Source organism: Argopecten irradians, chromosome 3 (assembly GCF_041381155.1).
Source record: "Argopecten irradians isolate NY chromosome 3, Ai_NY, whole genome shotgun sequence".
Taxonomy (NCBI): Eukaryota; Metazoa; Mollusca; class Bivalvia; order Pectinida; family Pectinidae; genus Argopecten; species Argopecten irradians.
The window spans coordinates 6,287,776-6,307,887 of NC_091136.1; the positions used below are offsets into that span (position 1 = coordinate 6,287,776).

Here is a 20,112-nt window from a genome sequence, read left to right on the forward strand (position 1 = left end):
GCTGTCACCTGTCGCCAGTCTTTGTGTTGACAGTTAAGGATGTTGCTACAGGTGTTCGTGTTCGTTTTGAGTTTGAGTACATGTTTAGGACATAAGGCTTATGGCAAACAGTTGCCTAATGGAGAAGCCGTCCCAAATCCCTGTGTAGGTGGAATTTGGAGTGGAGTCGGACACATTACCTCCAGTGGAAGTGGAACGCCTCTTAATCTTTTTGGAGAAGTAAATATTTTCATTTTGTTTAAGACACTTCATACTTTATGTTTGGCAAAAAGTATTATGGAAAGGTCAGTCTGCCAGTCCGTCGTCAACTTTTGAATATACAATTTTTCCATTTGATAAAAAATATCATCTAAGTAGAAAGTTGTCAAGTTGGAAATAATTATGTTTTTTATCCAAATTGGTTTAAGGCAGCAATTTTTACAGTCAACGAACTTGTTAAAAACACTGATGATATGACATTTTATTCATTTGATGAATTTCTTCAAAATGTCAGGTTTAATACAAATTTCCTCCAGTATCACGGTGTAGTTACTGCAGTGAAACGCTTTCTTCAAAAGTGTAATTTTCAAATGAAAAACCTTTCTTGCCGCATCTATTAGAAATATTTTTATGAGAAAAAGGGGTCTAAAGATTTCTACAAATGCATGATTTCACCAACTCCTACCTCCTATATGATTTACGATATACGTGTGTATGTATAAATCAATGTAATATATGTATAAATGTATGTACAATAAAATGTATGTACTACATATGTTTGCAATTACTATACATGTATAATGTATATGGTATATCGGAGTGAATGTGTATGTGCCCTATTATGTTATGTATAAAATGTCTTGGAAAAAAAGTGAAAAAAAGAGAGTTGTCTTTTCCTAGGACCAGCATCGATAAATGATATGTGTTCACAAAATATCCTAAACATGTTGAAGCGTGCTTTCTAATCTATGTGTACGACCACTGCGTACTGTAGGCGGTTTCGTATGTACATATAATGATTGGTTGATTGATCAGGCGTAACGTCCTTTGTATGCTATTTGTTGAGTTTTTGAAAGGCTATATGTTATGTGTCGCTGCAGTATATTCGTTTTGTGTCTTTGTAAAAACGGAACGCCTTTGTCCTTTTTATAGTTTTATCTCACTGAATCCGCCAAAGACATCAATTGTTTAAGTGTTTGTTGATTAAATTGACGTCTTAAAGTAACCGTGAAATGACGGCAAAATGTTGGTCAACATTTCAAGATATAAACACCAAGAACGGATTTAGTATACTTAAATTAAAATATTAATGATTAAAATTAATGTTTCAGAAGCAATGTATGTTAATTAATGCAAAGAGGATAGGACTGATGCCATCATACAATATTACATAAACATTTAAATGTTGGCGTCAGGAGAAATGTCACGAGAGCCGTTAAATCGAATGGGATCTGACCTTTCACAATAACGTTTTTCAAAGGAGTATTGCTATCGTTAGATCGCGTTATCCTTTAGTTAACTGTGTGTCCAGATCATGTTCTTACACGTGCACATGTACATAACCAAGAATGAAATATGTGTAACATTGTGCATTTCGATATTCGTTATTTAATCCGCAAACTCCGGAGTAGATCTAAGTAATTAACGGAGTAGATAATGAACATCGAATCTTAATTATATTGGATGTAAGATTTACGTATATCGAACCAGTGATCATATGTTTAAGAATTTGCCTACACCTACACAGTATACTTTTGCTAAATAACCGGTAAAATCATCGATGCGCGATATTACATGTAGGTGAATAACATGAATGTATGCACTCTCACCAACATCTGACCACAGCAACCACTCGAAAAATTTGTACAAAATCAAGCTAACGCAATAATATTTAGTGTATTTGAAATTATTTTTTCTACAGCCGTCATGTTCCTGTCAAGGTCAAAAAGGACCCGATGTGTGTGCCTTGGTAAAGTCGAATTGGGTCAAACCAGCGCTTCTAGTACTATAAACACTAGTAAACATAAGTGCATGAGTATTTGATGAAAAAAATTATGTACAACAGTAATACCTAAGGTTAGGCCTGACGCATACACATTTGCATCAACTTTTACAAAATATCACTAGTTTAAAGAAGGACTAAAACATTGACGGGTTTGTGCAACAAACCCCCGTATAACATCATGTAAGAAGCAAAATATTTCTGAAAACATTTCTAAAAAAATGTGGGTTTTTTGTTTTTTGCAGGGGGGGGGGGGGCTAACCTCAGTTTTATTGTCTACGAGTTTATCAAAGTTGAAAAAAGACTTACGCTAAAGAGGGGGAGTGAAGGGAAACAATGCTATTGCAGATATATGTACGGTACACCATACCGCAAACCATGTCTTACCAAATGCGAGTCATGCACGATGCCTTTTTTGTTATGTAACATTCCCACACTATGCTATTTTTAAGGTTGAATTAAAGTTTGCTATTATTTGTAATTAATATGTTTATCGGAATTGTGCAGCGATAAAGTTTATTTAAAACATACATACTCATATCCCCTTGTATGATGCAGGAATTCAGAGCGAATGGACACACGTGGACATATGAACTTTGTCAGCATGATACCGACAATGATGGCATGTCAAATGGCGAAGAGCTGGGAGACCCGTTATGTGTTTGGACGGTAGGAAACACGCCTGCCGAGCCTGCTAAAGGTCACCCAGGTATCTACAACTTACATCATTTTACCTATAACGCTCTGTACACCAATCACACAGATGTGGTTTTTTAGCTCGTCTCTCGAAGAGAGGAGGGCTTATGGAATCACTCCAGCGTCAACGTTGAAAATCCTAGGTTAAGATTTGGTGTAACTGTCAAAAACCTGTTATCTGTAGCATCTGACACTGATTTCTTTAATAATTTAGGATTATATGTGTTGTGATGGTCATTTTAAGGAAAAATATGCTGGATCTTGGGAATTTCTAGAGGCCCAATGGGTCAAAATTACCAGGTTAAGGCTTTGGTGTAAGTGTTGTTACCCGTTACAACTGATATTCATTTCCACATTGTTATAGGTTTTCATGTCTTATTGCTCTTGGTAAGGATAAGTATTTTAAGATGAAAAATTAAGAGTAATGAGAATTTCTAGATTGCTAAGGTGTAAATTTGCATTTTACTTTTTACAATTCGCATTGGTTTCTGCCTTGGTTTACATAGGTTCTTTGGAATATATATGTTATTAGTAAAAGACATGATTTTTCGGAAATTCAAGAGGCCTAAGAGATAAACCTCTCCTTGCATAATAATCTCTTAGGTCTATAATGGCTGCCAGAGGCGAGCTTTGCTGTTTTCAAACAGTTCTTGTTTCAATTTGGTCTTTTGGTTGTTAAACCCAAATGTTAAACATCGGTTCGTTTGAGACGAGGACTAAAATATTAAAGCATGGTACTGTGATGTAAACAGTGGTATACGACCTTAGTAGAAGGTTTTAATTAGCCAGCACGAGGTTTGCAGAGTTGACCCTTTTTTACAAGGGTTTAGATATCATAGTTCACCTGACAAACGCATGTTTGATTATTGTTCTCCAGTACTGTAACGCAAATTGTTGGAATTTCGAATGTTTAGAAGCATTTTCAACGCGCTATCATCACCAGAACATCTAAATGCGCACGAATTATTACATCATCTATGGCGTCCCTGACAGTTATGGGAGAAAGAGCACCTCACGAAATAACCATAAGGCCTTAAACACTTCTTGTCTAAATTGTATTTCCTAAAGTGACGAAATTTAACTTCAATTTTGATATCATTTAAGTACTTCAATACCTCTGTTGATAAGATTTCGAGAAATATATGTGCATTTACATGGTGTATCAGTAATACCCAGTTTTTTCTGTGCTTCAGGGATTTGTGAGCCGACGACATTGCAGAGATGTATAGAATATAACTCTCATTATAATATAGATTGTCGACCAGTCAACGGATAAACGTATACCGACCTAAGGTACCATATCCATATACATACCGATAAACATTGAATTGTCAGTTGTCAGGGTTTTCAGATATTGGCCCAAGAATAAAGATTGCTTATTGAAAGTTAAATGGAATGAAAATATCGCCTAATAAAATTCTAAGGCTTTCTAGTAAATTTTGTACTTCACCAAAATCCAACAATACATGTGGAATAGTTTCATTCTCGGAATTGCACATAGTACATATAAAGGCGATGTAACTTAATGTGACTTGAAGAGAAAAGAGTTTACAGTTAGGCTATGATGATTAATTCTGTATTGACATTTTTTTTGTAAGAGCGAACACCGTATGGCAATGACCCCGGAACTAGGTACCCCCTGAAGCGAGAGTGAGAAAATCAGGATTTGAATAGAGCTAAGATCGTCGCTATTATCTGCATTTTGAGATGTTTTTGGATGCTGGCGTTTGGTACACGCGATTCCGAATTTATCAGCCACACCATGATATATAAATGGTTTTCAAGAAGCGTCGCAAAAAACTTGCCAGATGTAAACGTGCCACCATACCAAGGGAGGTAACGACGTAAATCGCCTGTGGTTAGAACAGATGCTTGAAAAGAACTTTCCATAGCCCATAAACACATATTTTAGTACTACATTACTCTATACTTCTTAGCCCCAGTTACAGTGTACTTATCTTATGGGAGCAATGTAAAATTACGGTGGTGTACGGCTCATAGCTGATATTTTATTTGACAGGTGTACGGCTCACAGTGACCTCAAAACCGTTAATTATCACAAAGATAATAAATGAGTGTAAATTGTATAGATAATGTTTGTCTGATGAATACACACATCTTTTTTCAGTCAGAAGATATGACAATACGTACATCTATATATACGCTGCTATCTGGATAGTAAAAGATAGGAATGTTGAGAAAGTTGAAAAGTTTTGGTTTAAAAATATTTTATTGTCAATTTGAAAGACAAAGTGATCAGGCAAACGTATTACAAATTTGAAAACCCTTCTTGTAACATACAATGACGAAACAGGAGACAATAGACATTGACAATATTGATAACATTGAATATAAAATTTACATTTTTATAACATCCTAATCTTTTGCTGGACTTTATAAATTGATGCATGTGTTCGAAAATACTTTGGTTTATATGATCAGCGTATAACAGCTTGCAAGTGAACTTTCAAATTAATATCAACATTCATGTTTCTTAAGTTATCTTATAAAATAATTCTGCCATTCATATATTTATTACATTGGAAGAAAAAAATTATAGGCACTCTCACACTTATGACCACATATACAATTTATGACCACATATACAATTTAGCACGAAACAAGTTTAACTGACTGCATCGATGTCTTAACTTTGCATGTACAACATTTGTATTCGTGACACCAAAAACTATAATAGGCTGAATCTTTTTCATCAGAATTACATACATCAGATATATTTTTTAAGTTGCTAATGAAGGTGATGATTTAATCGCTGCATCCAAGTGATTCCACATACATGCAGAGAAGAATGTATAAAAGAAAATTTAGACAAAGTCTGTGAAGAGGGATTCTATAACTGATATTAGTTCTTAAAGCATAGTTATGTGTATCAGTGGCTTTTGGAGGCAGAAGTGAAAGGAGATAGTTTGGTGCTAAATTATTCTCTATTTTTAAGACTAAACTGTAAGTTTTATCATTAGAACGTGTTCCAAGGCCCGAGATATTTCCACAAGACCTCCACCTCTGGAATGCGGGTTCGAATCCCATGTGGGGCAGTTGCAACTTACAAACCGCTGGTCGGTGTTTTTTCTCCGGGTACTCCAGCTATCCTTCAGCAACAAACCATGCAAGTCCTTTAATGACCCTGGCTGTTTATAGGACGTTAAACTAATAAAACCAAAGCCTAACTTTTCCGAATACAAAGCTTAAACATCTACATATGAAAGTAAACCAATAATAATTCTTGCGACTTTTATAATTTATTGTTATTTCTTTTTCATGTGTAATATACTGCACATAGCTAAATAATTTCATTCTTATTCACATTCAGTATCGCTATCACACTCATTCTCAAACATCTTACTCATATAATCCTCATAAATCGTCATTATCATCATCATTATCATCACAACCATCATCTATACCATTATTATCATTACATGATTTTCATCATCGTAATCATATTTATTTCTAAACTTGACAATGGATCAGTTACCAAAATATATGTATCATAATAAAACGCATTATAATCTCGACAATTTATAAATGATAACCAAATAAGTGAGTGGGAACGAAATAAGTGCGTTTTGTACGTGACTTTAGGTTGCACTTCACTGGTTACGAGAAACAAACAAACCCCAATTCTATTCATGATTGTAAACTGTTAGTAACACTTATAATGTAATAGTGATGCATATGAGGCATATTAAATCATAAATAGTTATCTTTTTTGTTTTCACCATCCAATAATTGAAAAGATATGTAATAGTAACTATAAGCCGTACAACTCCCTTCATATAAAGTGACTATGTACCGTATACCTCCCGAGATAAGCATTTGCTATGAGCCGTACACCTCCTTCGCTATGTGCCGTACACCATTGCGATTTGGGTGAGCCTTTTGACATAAATGAGACGGACTGAGAAGTATTTTTCTTTTGAATCTACCCTTATATATCATAATAGTGTAATGTAGTACTAAAAGTTCTTTTCCAGCATCCGTTCTAACGACAGGCGATTTACAACCGTACCTCCCTTTGTGTGGTGGCATGTTTACATTTGGCAAGAGTTTTTGCGACACTTCTCGAAAACCATTGATATATCAGTGTGTGGTTGATAAATTCGAAATTACGTGTACCAAACGTCAGTATCCAAAACATCTCAAAATGCAGATAAAAGCGACAATCTTTGCTCTGTTCAAATCTTGATTTTCTCACTCTCGCTTCAGGGGGTACCTAGTTCGGGGTTATTACTATACGGTGGTAAAGTAAGTAACTTTTGTAACCGAAGAAAAATATTAATTCGTCGTTTTTGTTTTTGATGAAGAAAAATACCATTCGTCGGTGGTGGAGTATTAGTCCGCTAAACCTGCCTATGTTATTAAGCTTTTTTAATTTTTTTTGCCTAATATATATTGGCGGACTAGTGGAGTATCTTTAAATGAACGTTAATTTCATACGATTATTAAACGAATCTAAGATGTTTTTTTTATTTTTGCAAGTCTTTCCTTAAAAATAATATGAACGCCTTGGCATACATGCTTACAATTCTGCATGCGCTATATTGATCTACATAAACTACATATATGTAAAAATAGCATGAAGGCTTGTGGCATTTCGAATCTGGAACTGGATAAATGAATTTCATATGACATGTATATAGCCGCTCATACATTATATTTTATTTAATATCATTCCATGTTTAAACAGTGCCAATAGAAATGTAAAATTAAATATTATATATACTGTTACACATGTTTGGTGATTCCTTACACAACATCCGACTAAAGTGGTATCTTTAAATTTAACTAGTATATACTTCATGGGATCATGCATGTTCGTTCTGCAGATTTAGATAACCTTTTGGCATCTACAACCCACAGCAGTTTGTCATTGCATCTCTTATCAAATAAAAAAAATAATACTAATAGTCTATATAGTGTGTGGTACATGTAAGACCTACGGATCCATGCCGAGGCCCTGTGATTTGTACTTTCAAGAACACGATCCATGAATCCTTCCTACATATTATAAAGTTTCGCTGACACCTGTCGTCACTCTTTTTGTTGGCTGTTAAGGATGTTGCTACAGGTGTTCGTGTCCGTTTTGAGTTTGAGTACCTGTTTAGGATTTAAAGTTTATGAGAAACAGATACCTAATGGAGATGCCGTCCCGCATCCCTGCGTAGATGGAACGTTGTGGAATGGCGTAGGACATATCACATCCTCAGGAGGTGGACAGCGTAATCTATTTGGAGATGTAACTATTTTTATTTCTTTTTAGATCACACAAACAAAACATATGTTGAAATGACATAGTCACCGCTGTCGTAAACGTTTGGTTTTCCTCGGACATATAACAGCAGTAACGTTTTTTTCCACTTTGGTAATATTCACCATATTGGTACAGAGGAGCTTTTCTGAAAATTTGAAATAAATCAATCAATTGTTTGTTTATTTGATTAATTATCATCCTATTAACAACCATGACCACGTAAGGAAGGCCACCCATGTATGCACGTGTAGCGTGCATGTAGTGCGAGCGCGTGTTTTGGAGACTGATGTATGTTCGTGTTGTATCTTCTCTAACAGCGATGTTGTCTGTTATTCAAATGAGATCTGTGTGCGATGCCTATTTATCACCTGACATTCCAACACTTTGTTATTGTATAATCCATGTTAAGGTTGAATTAAGGTTTGCTACATCGATACATTTTATCTAAATCATATTTCATACTTCTGTTTCCTTGTATGATGCAGGCATTCAGACAGAATGGACACATGTGGACATTAGAACTTTGCACAGATGATACTGATCTAGATGGCGTGCCGAATGGCGTCGAGCTCGGGGACCCGTCATGTGTGTGGACGGTAGGAGACACGCCCGCCGGGCCTGCTACGGGTCACCCAGGTGTCTATAATTGACTTCAATTTACCATTTTCGCCTTTGGTTGTTAAGCAGAAGTGTTAAACATAGGTTCACTTGTGATGTAGAATTACAAATTATAACATGGAACTGTGAACAGTGGTATGTTATTCTTAAAGGGGCTAATTCTGTTTTAAAACCACGAAGCTAAATATGACATAAATGTATTGTTCTACATTCCGTATGAAACATATTTCAAGAAATATTGACAAATTTTACGACATTGTTACTATTTTGATTGATACCATTGAAATTCCAAATCGTTGATCAATACGATTAAGCAGGTACAACACGTACGCTGTACCCATACACGAGCCAAAATCACGCACGTTAAACAAATGCAATACATAACCACTGAGGAGTTGATGAAATTATCTTTAGACAAAAACATGCATCTAATCAGGTAACCACACCACTGTAAGAGCGATTTGGTAGTTATAGACTTAAAATTCTTTACAACACTGCCAAGAGCCAGGGTTCGGCATACAAGACATCCGATCATTATGTGTAATGACGGACAGTTACCGAGTTTGAACATTTCACATACATTTCACTACAGTGGGCTTTTCTGGTATATCACAGTAATACTTTTTTTCTTTTAAATTTCTCTGTTGTTACGAATGTGTATGAAACATCATACATGTCTGTTTGTTCGAATAATTTCATTTAAACCTAAATTTCTCGAAGAAAAAAAAACCATGTTAAAATGTTCGCTCAGTTACTGCTTGTAACGTTAATCAGCATGAAGTTTGCTGAGTGTTGACAGCAAAATTTAGTAAACAAGGGGTATGGGAGCCCCGTCATATGACCATCGGGACTTTAGTACTTTTTATCTGAATGTTGAAGATATAGTGACGAAATTTAGCCCCAATTTAGAAATTATTTAAGTTCTTCAATACCGATAGCTTCTTGATAAGATTTCGAGAAATATATGTGCTTTATGTATCAGTAATGCCCAGTGTTTTCTGTGTTTCAGGGATTTGTGAGCCGACGACATTGCAGAAATGTATAGACTATAACTATCATTATCATATAGATTGTCGACCAGTCAACGGATAAACGTATACCGACCTGCTGTTATACCGAAGGCAGATATGAATGCATTTACTTAATGTCAATATTCAATAAACGAAATCAAAAGATTCGTGTGTGATTTTTTCCAATGACCTCAAAATATAATGCATACACGTTTATTAACTATCAATTAGTTACTGGAGGAAATTTGTATTAATCCTGAAATTTTGAAGAAATCTTCCGAATTCACAGATTTGATGGAAACAGATTAAAAGATCTTAAAGCCCTTTACAAAAATTGTGAAATCCATGGCCCTGGGGTCTCAGATTTTATATTGGAAAAACAAATTTATGAGCATTATTTGCTCAATTTCCATAGGAAATTTGTCAAACTGAGTTAGACTTCGTCAACGGGCAACAGTTTGTCTTGGGGTCCAAAAAATCATCGTTTGCCCTCATTTTAACGGAAATCAAAATGCCTGCATTGTGGGTTTGTTTGTTATCACAATACAGGGCAACTCCAACCAAAATCCTTAACAACCCTGCTTCTGTGTGTTCTATAAGTACAACTTTAATAATAAAATATTGTATTTACCATTAAGTTTATTTTTAGACACAGGCTTTTTTATTACTCATGAATGGAAACTTTCATAGTACGGAGCTACGTCACGAACTTGAAATGTCCTACAAGGGAAACCCCAATAACGGAGGCTGCTCTAAAATCCAGTATTCTATTTATAGTTACACGATACTGTATAAAAACTGAATTGATAGCGAATACATTACAACACAACCTAATAACAACCATGAATGCCATCGGCAGTCTAACAAGGCAAGTCACAAGACCTGTGGCCAAATACACACAAGGAACGTTGACAAGAGGTCTACAGTCTATGTAAGTAGATTAAGTAATATTTTATTGATGATTTAAGTACATTTTGATATTTTCGATGATCACCGCAGATTTTTAAATGTATTTATGCATTTTTAAATATGCATCAATCGCTTAATTTGCTGTATTTCTTGGATTAATTAATTTTAAGACGATGATTCAACTTTAAACGAGAGTTGTGGAAATGAATGGCGTTTTTTATTTATTCCCACAATGTGGATATTCTCTTACATGTAAATTTATTCTATAAGCCATATATGAAACTCCGAAATATCTTTGTATATACACGCATAGAGCTTTATCTTCAATGTTTCATTGCTGTAGAATAATTATCTTAGGTATTTCATGTTTGTTTTTTCTTTTTTATTTGTTGCTATCTATTGTTAACCACTGTGATATTAAACTACAATTTTACACTGTAGGACCCACCACAACATCCCGCCTCCCCAGGGTGGTATGAGGAAGGCTTGGCAGACACTACAGGAGGAAAGCTGGGTAACGACTCAAGGCTTCCTCAAACCCACACCCCATGAAACATTCCACACAACACTAACGGAGACTAGGAGTATTCTAGGTAAGCTAGCTTTATTTGTAACTAACAAAACCGCTTTTCAATCATTCCATTATTAATCTGAGATTTATTCCGCTTGATCAGTTATCTGTTGTCACGGAATTTCTCCTCTAATAGCTTATGCTATTTTACCGATCATCTTATTTAACGCATTTATCATTTTACTAGTTTTTTTCGTCATGTTTTTCTTTTCTTATCGTATTTAATTTGTTATTCTATCATCTTCGTTTTACACCAAAATATCATCTTGAGGCTGTGAAATTACTAATCAATGATTTTTAATGACAGATTTCATTAAGTGGCTAAATTATTTCAATGTTTGAAAGCACTTTTTGAGAAACTACCTAAACAATATATTTGAACAATGTTAATGCATTTACAAATCTTAAATGTTTTGAGGTTTTGTGGTGATTTTAATCAGTTATAGTCACAAGCTTTGCTTTAAAATATGTTTCCGTTAAAGTTAATGTGTGTTTGTATAATTATTATTGCAGGATCAAGAAATTTAGGTCTTTTTGAAGAACAAGCGAGGTCAGATGATATTCAAACAAGTATTGGGGCACTGTTGAAAGGATTCAAAAATTGACTAGTTGAGCTTGGGTTATGTTATCTTGATGTCTTCGTCGTGACCAGGTGATCAGTGATCATATGGTTCGCATTTAACTCTTTTGAGTACCGCTTCACATATTGAGCATTGCGCAAACTGAGCCGGAGAAAGGTACATAGAGAAAGGGAACTATCCATATCCTCTGAGGGGTCCGATTGATGTCGTACCTTTGTTAACAAAAAGTGGAATTAATTCTCATTTAATATACCTCCGGATACCTATGTGTATATGCTGGTTCCTGATTTCTGAAGACTTATAACTGCTTGTAAAAACCCGATAGAATGATCTGGACAGTTACACAGTGTACTTAGTAAATAAAAAATCCGACTTGATCTCGTAAAGATACTTTGGGTACATCATTATAGACTCACTAGCTGCTATATTAGAGTAATTTAAAATGTCTAACATTTCGTTTCTTTTGAATTTTACCATCATATGCGTTGGTTTTGCATAATAGAGACGTCTTTCTATCATCTTATGATATCGACGAAAGGTTAATTATCCAGGAAGTGTCAATCAATAGTTGAATACTTGAGGATAAATATTGTGAGAAAGGTGATACATGCTTTATTGAGTGTAAATAATTGTCATAAATGTATAGGACAACTAGTGTAAATTTATTTATAGATGTATGCAATCACATTGAGTTGATATTTATTCAATTTCTTTGTTGTGTGAATGTAAAGTATTTATAATTATTGATCAATTATGAATTAAACGTTATTTTTCCTTAATGTATGAATCAATTAATTTAGTAATTTAGTAAAGTGTGAGTAGGTTTTGATGTGAGGATATCAATTTGGTGACCATATGTTATATTGTATTGTTATGGTTGTGATTATGAAATAAAATAACAAAATTAAATATAAACTTTTTGGAGTGTTTTGTTTACAGAATTTTGCACAATGTTCTGACATATGAGAGTTTTCAAGTGATGAATAGTGTCACCGTCTAATCGGAAACGGAAACTTCCGTAGTGTGGAAAAAGCGGACGTTTATTTCTGTGTTAAATTTATATGGTTATACTGGGTGAACAGATTGACATGTTATTCGTTCTAAGTAATCTATTGAAAATCATAAGCTTTGATAAATTTAGGTGAGAAATTTAAATGAAAAGACTAACATGTGTGATGTCGTATAGATGTTATAATTTATGTACATTAAATTCTTGGGTTTTTTATGCCTGATGTATGTTTACACTGTAAATGGAAACATAGCTGCAGAAATCACTTTACAATTACTACTAACTCTGAAAAAATGTGAAATGAAATTGCATTCAACAGCGTTGCTTCATGGCCTGACCTTATAAACTTTCTATACTTCACTGTAGACGTAAATAGTTTTGGCTGTTTCTTATAAAACGCTAATTTGTACTTATACAATTAAAACTTATGTATTGTAAGTACATCATGTACTGCAATACTTAAAATGTTGATACTTGTGTTGATGAATAACATATTAAAATCTCTTCTTGGTTCGTCCGTATGAAAATTACTGCACACATAACTTTTAAAATGCCACGCTTTTTAACACAGCTTTTAAGATACAGTGTCATCTGAGCTGAAGGGTCATTCATAGCAATTCGTCGTGTGCCGTCGCTGTACACTACTAGAATGTCAACCTTCTTTTCATGTAACCGATTTGATACCGATATGGTTATATTTAGGTGTTGGTGGTCGTACCAAAATAAAAGATGGCAGTATCCACCACAGTCTTCTGCAAGAACTGATTTCAAACTTCTCCAATTACACTGATTCGATACATGAATAATCATGGTAGATAGGAAAATAATGCCCAATTAATGATGTGTTGTTATGTTTGGCCTCTAAAGCGTGATCCTGACAGTGGGGATCTGGAAACGGGACTGTGCGATAACAGTTTATCTAATCAGACAAATTTAAGGCTCTTTCCATTCCATTAGTATGATTGAGCTAAAATTTGCCTTAAATGATACAGATAATGCCCTGACCAGATATTGTTAAGAGTGGGTCCAAAAACGAAGTTGACCACGAGGTCCACCATTTTAATTATACGCATTTTGAATGTCTTATCCAGTTTCGGCATCTCAATTCATGTTTGCTTGAAATGGATCTATAAATGTTTTGAATTATTCCCGAAATAGTTTTCAATGAAATTCAAATAATTTATAATACATTGTACTAGAAAACATGAATCACTAAGGGTTTTATAATCGTCAGACGGACCACTTGTTGATGGTGAGCTGACTGACAACTCGAACAAAAACCGGATATATCGACTTCCTTTCAAATGGGAAACATTAAGAGTATAAACAGTCATGACTATGTATACTTTATACATTACTGTGACCCAATAAAAACAATGGTTTTGTCATATTTTTTGACTTATAAACAATTCTTTTCAAAAATGATATTTGATAAAATGATAAATTTGATGGTGATACACATTTCATTGCAATCTTTTACGCTCTGTCGAATTTGAAATAAAATGAGTTTCAAAATATTTCATTTTAATTTGCTGTATAAGCTTTATTCATTGAGGAATATATATAATATACATTTTATTTATTTATATCGATTACGAAACAAGTTATACAACTTATGCAAATCACTCTCGATGGCTCGGATGTAAGAGCGCGAGGGATCTTAGTGTGGGAGGTAACCGGAGTGCCCGCAGAAAACCAACGTGATCGGGCAGGTGACCCTTGACCTTTTCACTTCCGATATGATATTGTTAAATACATATATAGTAATAGCAGTTTGGAAGTTTTTAGCTGTATATAAATTTCAGTGAAACTATACTTTCTAACATTTTTATAGAAGCGCTGATCATTAGTCTAGTGATCCGTCCCTTCCTACATTAACCGTTATCAGACATGTATTGGCATTGTTTTGAATCACATTACACAGACCGCTACTGACCTTACATTACTAAACATAAAGAAGAGGAATTCCTTACAAAAAACCTATATCTTCCATTTTCGTGGCATATTCTTAGCAATCAAATCGTTGTTATGATGTGGTTGATGTTGTGATAGGAGACAGGATTGGACGCTTTTTTTTTAATTTTTTCAAAAAAATTTTTTTTTTAAATTTCTACAACATTTGGGAATCCTCTCTGTTTCCGGCATTTGAATTGCCCAATATGTCTTGTTAAAAAGAAATTTATAGGTTTTGAGGATTAGATTTAGACAAGGCTGCAATTTTACTCGAACTTTGTTGTCTTTGTAAACTTGGTGTATAGCATCTATGATAAATAATTCAGAAAATAGCATTGATGCCTACAGTAATGTCTTCTATTCAACGGAAACAAATACTTCCTTTCTTGAAACAGGGAGAGAGAATATTATTTTTAAACTTTACATATATGACATCAGTACGAGTATATCATCGAATGCATCAGGACTTCCTAAACAAATGGCGTAAGTAGGAGGATGCACAAGTAGATTTCTGACACCATATTGGAGAATTACATTTTCCGTTATGAAAGCGTGGGCCAAATGTGTGCATTTTCACAAACATCTTCGGTGACGTAAAGGTCAACTGCCCAACCACGAAGTCTATTAGCGGATATCTACAGGAAGGTTTCCTTCCGGTAGAGATGAGATATGTTGTTGGTTTAAGAGAAATTCTATTTTTAGGGTTCATTGTTTTTTCAATTTTCCTGTGACGTCTAACTTTTAACATAATGACATTTTGAAGTGCCTTTTAATGTCATTCATTACTTCAACGGAAACACTTATGGACAACTTTGGATATATATTTTGTTAGTTATGTTACTCAATAGTTAGTCGTTCGATGTTAATTGTTAAAATTTATAAGTGAAGATCCGCATCTTCTGAAAAGTGGCAAGTGGGCATCAAATTATTGGACGTCAAGACCAAATATCTGACCACACGGTGATTCAGCTAATGCCTGTAGAGATCTTGTTTTCTCCCATATTTCATAGGGAATTTCCCTGGTTGCTAAGGAAAAGACAACTCATATCTTACACAGGGGGTGTAAGACAGCTCACACGCGCTAGACAATAACGTGACGTCATTAATACATGCGGCGTGCATTGTCGATAACGTCATCAATTTTACGCATAACGACGTTCCTGTGATCGTGACGCAGTGATTTTTTCTCAACCCTCGTGAAAGATTTTGGCCGTCAACCCTCGGCAAGTCTCACTTTCATTCCGGTTGGGATATCCCTGTCCACTTGACAAACCCATTTAAGATTCTATTAATCACCTGTTCCGATTTACAAGTGTGATTGATATTGTTATAATTTTAACCATATCCTTTTAAGGCTTCCTCGTACATTTCTATTCTACATGCAGTCATTCCACATTGTATAATAAGAACAGGCAAAGGGAAGTTGTTGACGTAAACGTGAAATTTACTGGATAAAATCACACAACAGCCTGCCGTTATACTAATCTCACCAATTCATGAATAATTGTAAGGTTATAATGTTTCAAATTACTGTATTTTTTCAGTCTGACTTTGTTGACCATTTCTTTTAGTCCGTCAAATATTTGACGCCATCTAATATTACAAAAATACAGATATCCGATAATGAGTTAAAAAACAGAAAAAACATAATAATCCTGTCAGATTTCTACAGTCATATATTAAGTATGTTGTAACATATACGTTACTGTTTAAAGCAGGATTTTAATATCCTATACAGTAATTTGGGATTTATACAAATACAAAATTACTGACATGTACTGATGCAGATAAAGGTACAGTTTGATAATAAGGAAAAATATAGAAACAAAATACTTTGGTACTATTTTTATATGAAACTATTCGACCACACTTATGAACTTTTCATAACTGCAATTGATAAAGACAAGTTGCTTTCGAGACGGACAAATGGCTTTGAATGGAAAGAAAAGTCTAAAACCAAAGCAAAAATTCAGTTAAAGTGTATATTTTGTGGCATTTCTAATGACAAACCTCAATTTAGTTCATTTTAACAAAGTCACGTATCTGTTCTTTACCAAAATATGATGGCTGACTGTAACAATTATAACTTTTCTTAGAGAAAAGATAGGAGCCAGTCCTTTTGGATTTAAAAAAGTAGAGATATTTGCCAAACAAATGACAATACATAAGAATTTTGTTTTCAATTTTCATATTTTATGTTTTCATTTCTGAAAACATGCAAATTAGTGGAGAATGAACGTACAAATAAAGATAAATAAAATGATTTAAACAGATGTAATCATATGGACGTAAAATTTCGTCAATGGTAATGGTAATGCAATGCATTATGTAGAGATTGAGGAAAATAACTCCAATATCTTACATGAATCCTGATGCATACAGCAGCAAATATATTCAGGCTTTACACGGCCGCATTTTAACATGCATATCAAAATGGTGTGCATGATCACATGTATAGTTTTACTAAGGATTCCTTCAGCATCGTTTTCAATGGTTCCTTTGATTAACTTAATGTCCTGTGAATAGCCAGGGTTATGTAAGGACGGCCTCCTATGTATGAGGTGTGTAGTGTGTATGAAGTGCGGGTATGTGGTTTGGGAGACTGCGGTATATCCTTGTTGTGTCTTCTTGTATAACAATGCGGAACTTTTGCCTTTTTATAGTGCTATGTCACTTAAAGTTATATATGCCGTAACTGGGCGAAAATTTTGGCATGTTGATTTTTCTTCGTTAATCTATTGAAAAACATAAGGTTTGATTAATTAAGCCGTGAAAACCATTCAAATGGCTTCAAATGCCTTATAAACGTTAGTTACAACACAGAAATTATGTACTGGAAAATTGTTGTTTTTTATGCCTTATGTATATTTAGATGGAAACTTTCCTGCAGAAATCACTTTATAATTACTAATAACATTGTAAAAATGTGAAATGAAATTGTAGACCACAATTTGGCTTCATGGTCTGACCGTAGGTACTCATTTCGCTTTACTATAGATGTACATATAATGATTTTTGGCAGTACTGCTAAAAATCATTTTCTGCTCTTATTCATAGTTCTGAAATTAAAACCAATGCATTGAAAGTACAGTAATTTTCAAAATGTAAATATCTTTTGGTGATAAATGACATATTTAAAGCTTATCTTAATTCGTGAGTATGAAAAATACGGCACATATAACTTTAAGCATGCCGACGAGGACAGGGGTAGAAACTACCACTTTTAAAGATGATGGTGTGTCTCGGCCAGGGGACAAAACCTAGAGCTTACCTTACATGGGTGAGCGCTTAACCAAAGACAAAAAGTGAAGTGGTGTCAAGGGAGACGTTAGGACGAAGAAAATAAGGTAGGAAAAAAGGAAGGATTTCTCACGCCTTACCTGCACGGCTGAGTCGCTTCTGTTCGGATTGGCTGAAATAATTTCGTAATGATTTCATAGAAAAAAGGTGTTCCAAAATGAATTTTGAATTTTGAAGAGATTATCTTTAATGAAATGATTTGTGTTGTGGAAATATAACACACAAATCTGAGGGTACTCTCTTCATAAACTACTTCATGTACAATCAGATGTCAATGGAATATGCTGTTCAGTAGAAGTATCGCTAGTTATACTACAATTGTGTTCAACAAATTGTCGTTGAAAACATGACTTCCTATTGTAAATTGATCTAAGAAGTAATAAATGTGCATTATTTCCTGATCTCATGTTAGTGTTCGTATCATGACCTGAATGGTAATCCAGCCCGGCACTGCCGATGGAATATACCCTAGGTCATATTACGCTGATAGTAAACAATAACGATACTTGGACGAAATAACTGGATAACAGGATGGTTATACTATAAATATGTTTTTGGCAGTCTTTCCTTTCGTTGTATTCCTTCTCCGTCAGTAGTTATGACGCTATTTAAGTAGAAATATCTTTAATTCTGACAAATTTTACAGTGTACGATTTATGTTTCCTCAATAGGTTTTCACTTACTATCGTCTCATCATTTTTACTTCCGTTTAAAGAGATAAGTGTTGACCTTCCAAATATTAACATCTGGATCCTGTTTTAAAGCACAATGAGAATCACAACGAGATTAGTACTGCTAATATGAATAATATAGATATGAATCAGACACATATGTTTACTGGGAATTTACTTTTCATGCATATTTTTCTTAATGAATATTCATTTTCATACATTTCACCTTGAAAGGGCTATACTATCTATGGGATTTCCCATGCTAAAACACTTTTTTTGGCTCTGAATCAAACACGTATTGACAATACCACGTACAGCATTACACCATTGCTTTATTGAAACGTTCTTGCACTTCATTTAGTATCGGAATTCCTTTTCAGAAATGTACTCCCTGCTTTCCCTAAGAAGGATCACGCAGCTTTAAAATTGTTTTATTTGTATATGTTATGACAACTAAACAAATTGTAATTTATTCTTTATCATATTTTATTTTGTTCATACCAGCAAATAATTACTTTCTCTTGCACATTTATATACATGTATATGTTTTTTGTATAGGCTTTCCGACATTAATATTGTAAATGCTGTCCCAATATTGTAATTTGGTAAAAGGCGAGTAAATTTGGAATAATATTTTTTTTTCTTCCCAATCTTCTGATCTTACTTTCTTCCGCTAATTCTCTTTCCTCACGTCTCCTTTGCCCCACTTATATTGAGGTTGTGTTGCGGCTTTATTTGCTCCTCTGCAGAAGTTTCTGGGTTATGTCCCTTGTTCGAGAAGTCACATGGACGACAAAAATGACATTTATGTTTCTGATTAGTGTTTAGCAGAAATGAGTATGGACGACTGATTTGTCAGTAATGAAGTATAAGGGTACAGAGACTATCATCGATACCAACTCTGTTACCGCGGACGTTAAGTCACATGAAATATGATATTAACGCACAATGAATTTTTCTATTTCATATATTTCACATAATTTATTGTTCCCAAATCAGTATAGAAGTATATATATAGAATTAATTCTTGGTGCCCTCTGACGTCATACTCGATGACACTTTTTATCTACTTTTGTGTCCCAATTGCTGTTTAGGGGTTAGAGTATTTGAATACACAACACAACGCATTACTATTTACAGTTTGCACTGACATGGACTCAATAACCATGCTTTCTAGTTTTATCATTATGAGTGTATAAAGATAGCACAACACGTGCGGCGATTCTATTGATACGGGAATAGTCGATGGCGTAGCAACGTTGGGTCATGACCCCACTTTTGGTGGGAACATATGAATGACTCGATTTCAATCAGCTGTTCAATCGAATTCGTTGATGATGACGGGAGGGAAGAAAATAGGGGTATTTTAATAGAAAACTATGCAACTGCCGCGAGAATAAATAATATTCAGTTACGTGAAAAACTTTAAATATAAGGAATATATTTTCATTTTGTTGAGGTTATGAGGGTATAATGATAATGGAATTATTATTTAATTAAATCACAGCTGATATATCCAACCGAGGATATTTACATTCTTT

At 34.3% G+C, this 20,112-nt stretch overlaps 3 protein-coding genes across 3 annotated transcripts; all 3 read left to right on the plus strand.

Moving 5' to 3' along the window:
• Position 1: 1 nt before the first annotated feature.
• LOC138319886 (temptin-like) lies at positions 2 to 3,967 on the plus strand. The gene is made up of 3 exons (XM_069263008.1): positions 2 to 219; positions 2,540 to 2,690; positions 3,871 to 3,967. Exons 1-3 carry the CDS (start codon positions 40 to 42, stop codon positions 3,951 to 3,953), a joined length of 414 nt encoding a protein of 137 aa, XP_069119109.1. The 5' UTR covers positions 2 to 39; the 3' UTR covers positions 3,954 to 3,967.
• Positions 3,968 to 7,610: 3,643 nt separating this feature from the next.
• Positions 7,611 to 9,742, plus strand: LOC138317415 (temptin-like). The gene is made up of 3 exons (XM_069259056.1): positions 7,611 to 7,934; positions 8,435 to 8,585; positions 9,577 to 9,742. Exons 1-3 carry the CDS (start codon positions 7,755 to 7,757, stop codon positions 9,657 to 9,659), a joined length of 414 nt encoding a protein of 137 aa, XP_069115157.1. The 5' UTR covers positions 7,611 to 7,754; the 3' UTR covers positions 9,660 to 9,742.
• A 609-nt stretch (positions 9,743 to 10,351) lies between these two features.
• On the plus strand, positions 10,352 to 12,553 carry LOC138317414 (uncharacterized). Its single transcript, XM_069259055.1, has 3 exons — positions 10,352 to 10,508; positions 10,928 to 11,079; positions 11,571 to 12,553. The coding sequence occupies exons 1-3, from the start codon at positions 10,420 to 10,422 to the stop codon at positions 11,660 to 11,662; spliced, it is 333 nt and encodes a 110-aa protein (XP_069115156.1). The 5' UTR covers positions 10,352 to 10,419; the 3' UTR covers positions 11,663 to 12,553.
• Positions 12,554 to 20,112: the final 7,559 nt, after the last annotated feature.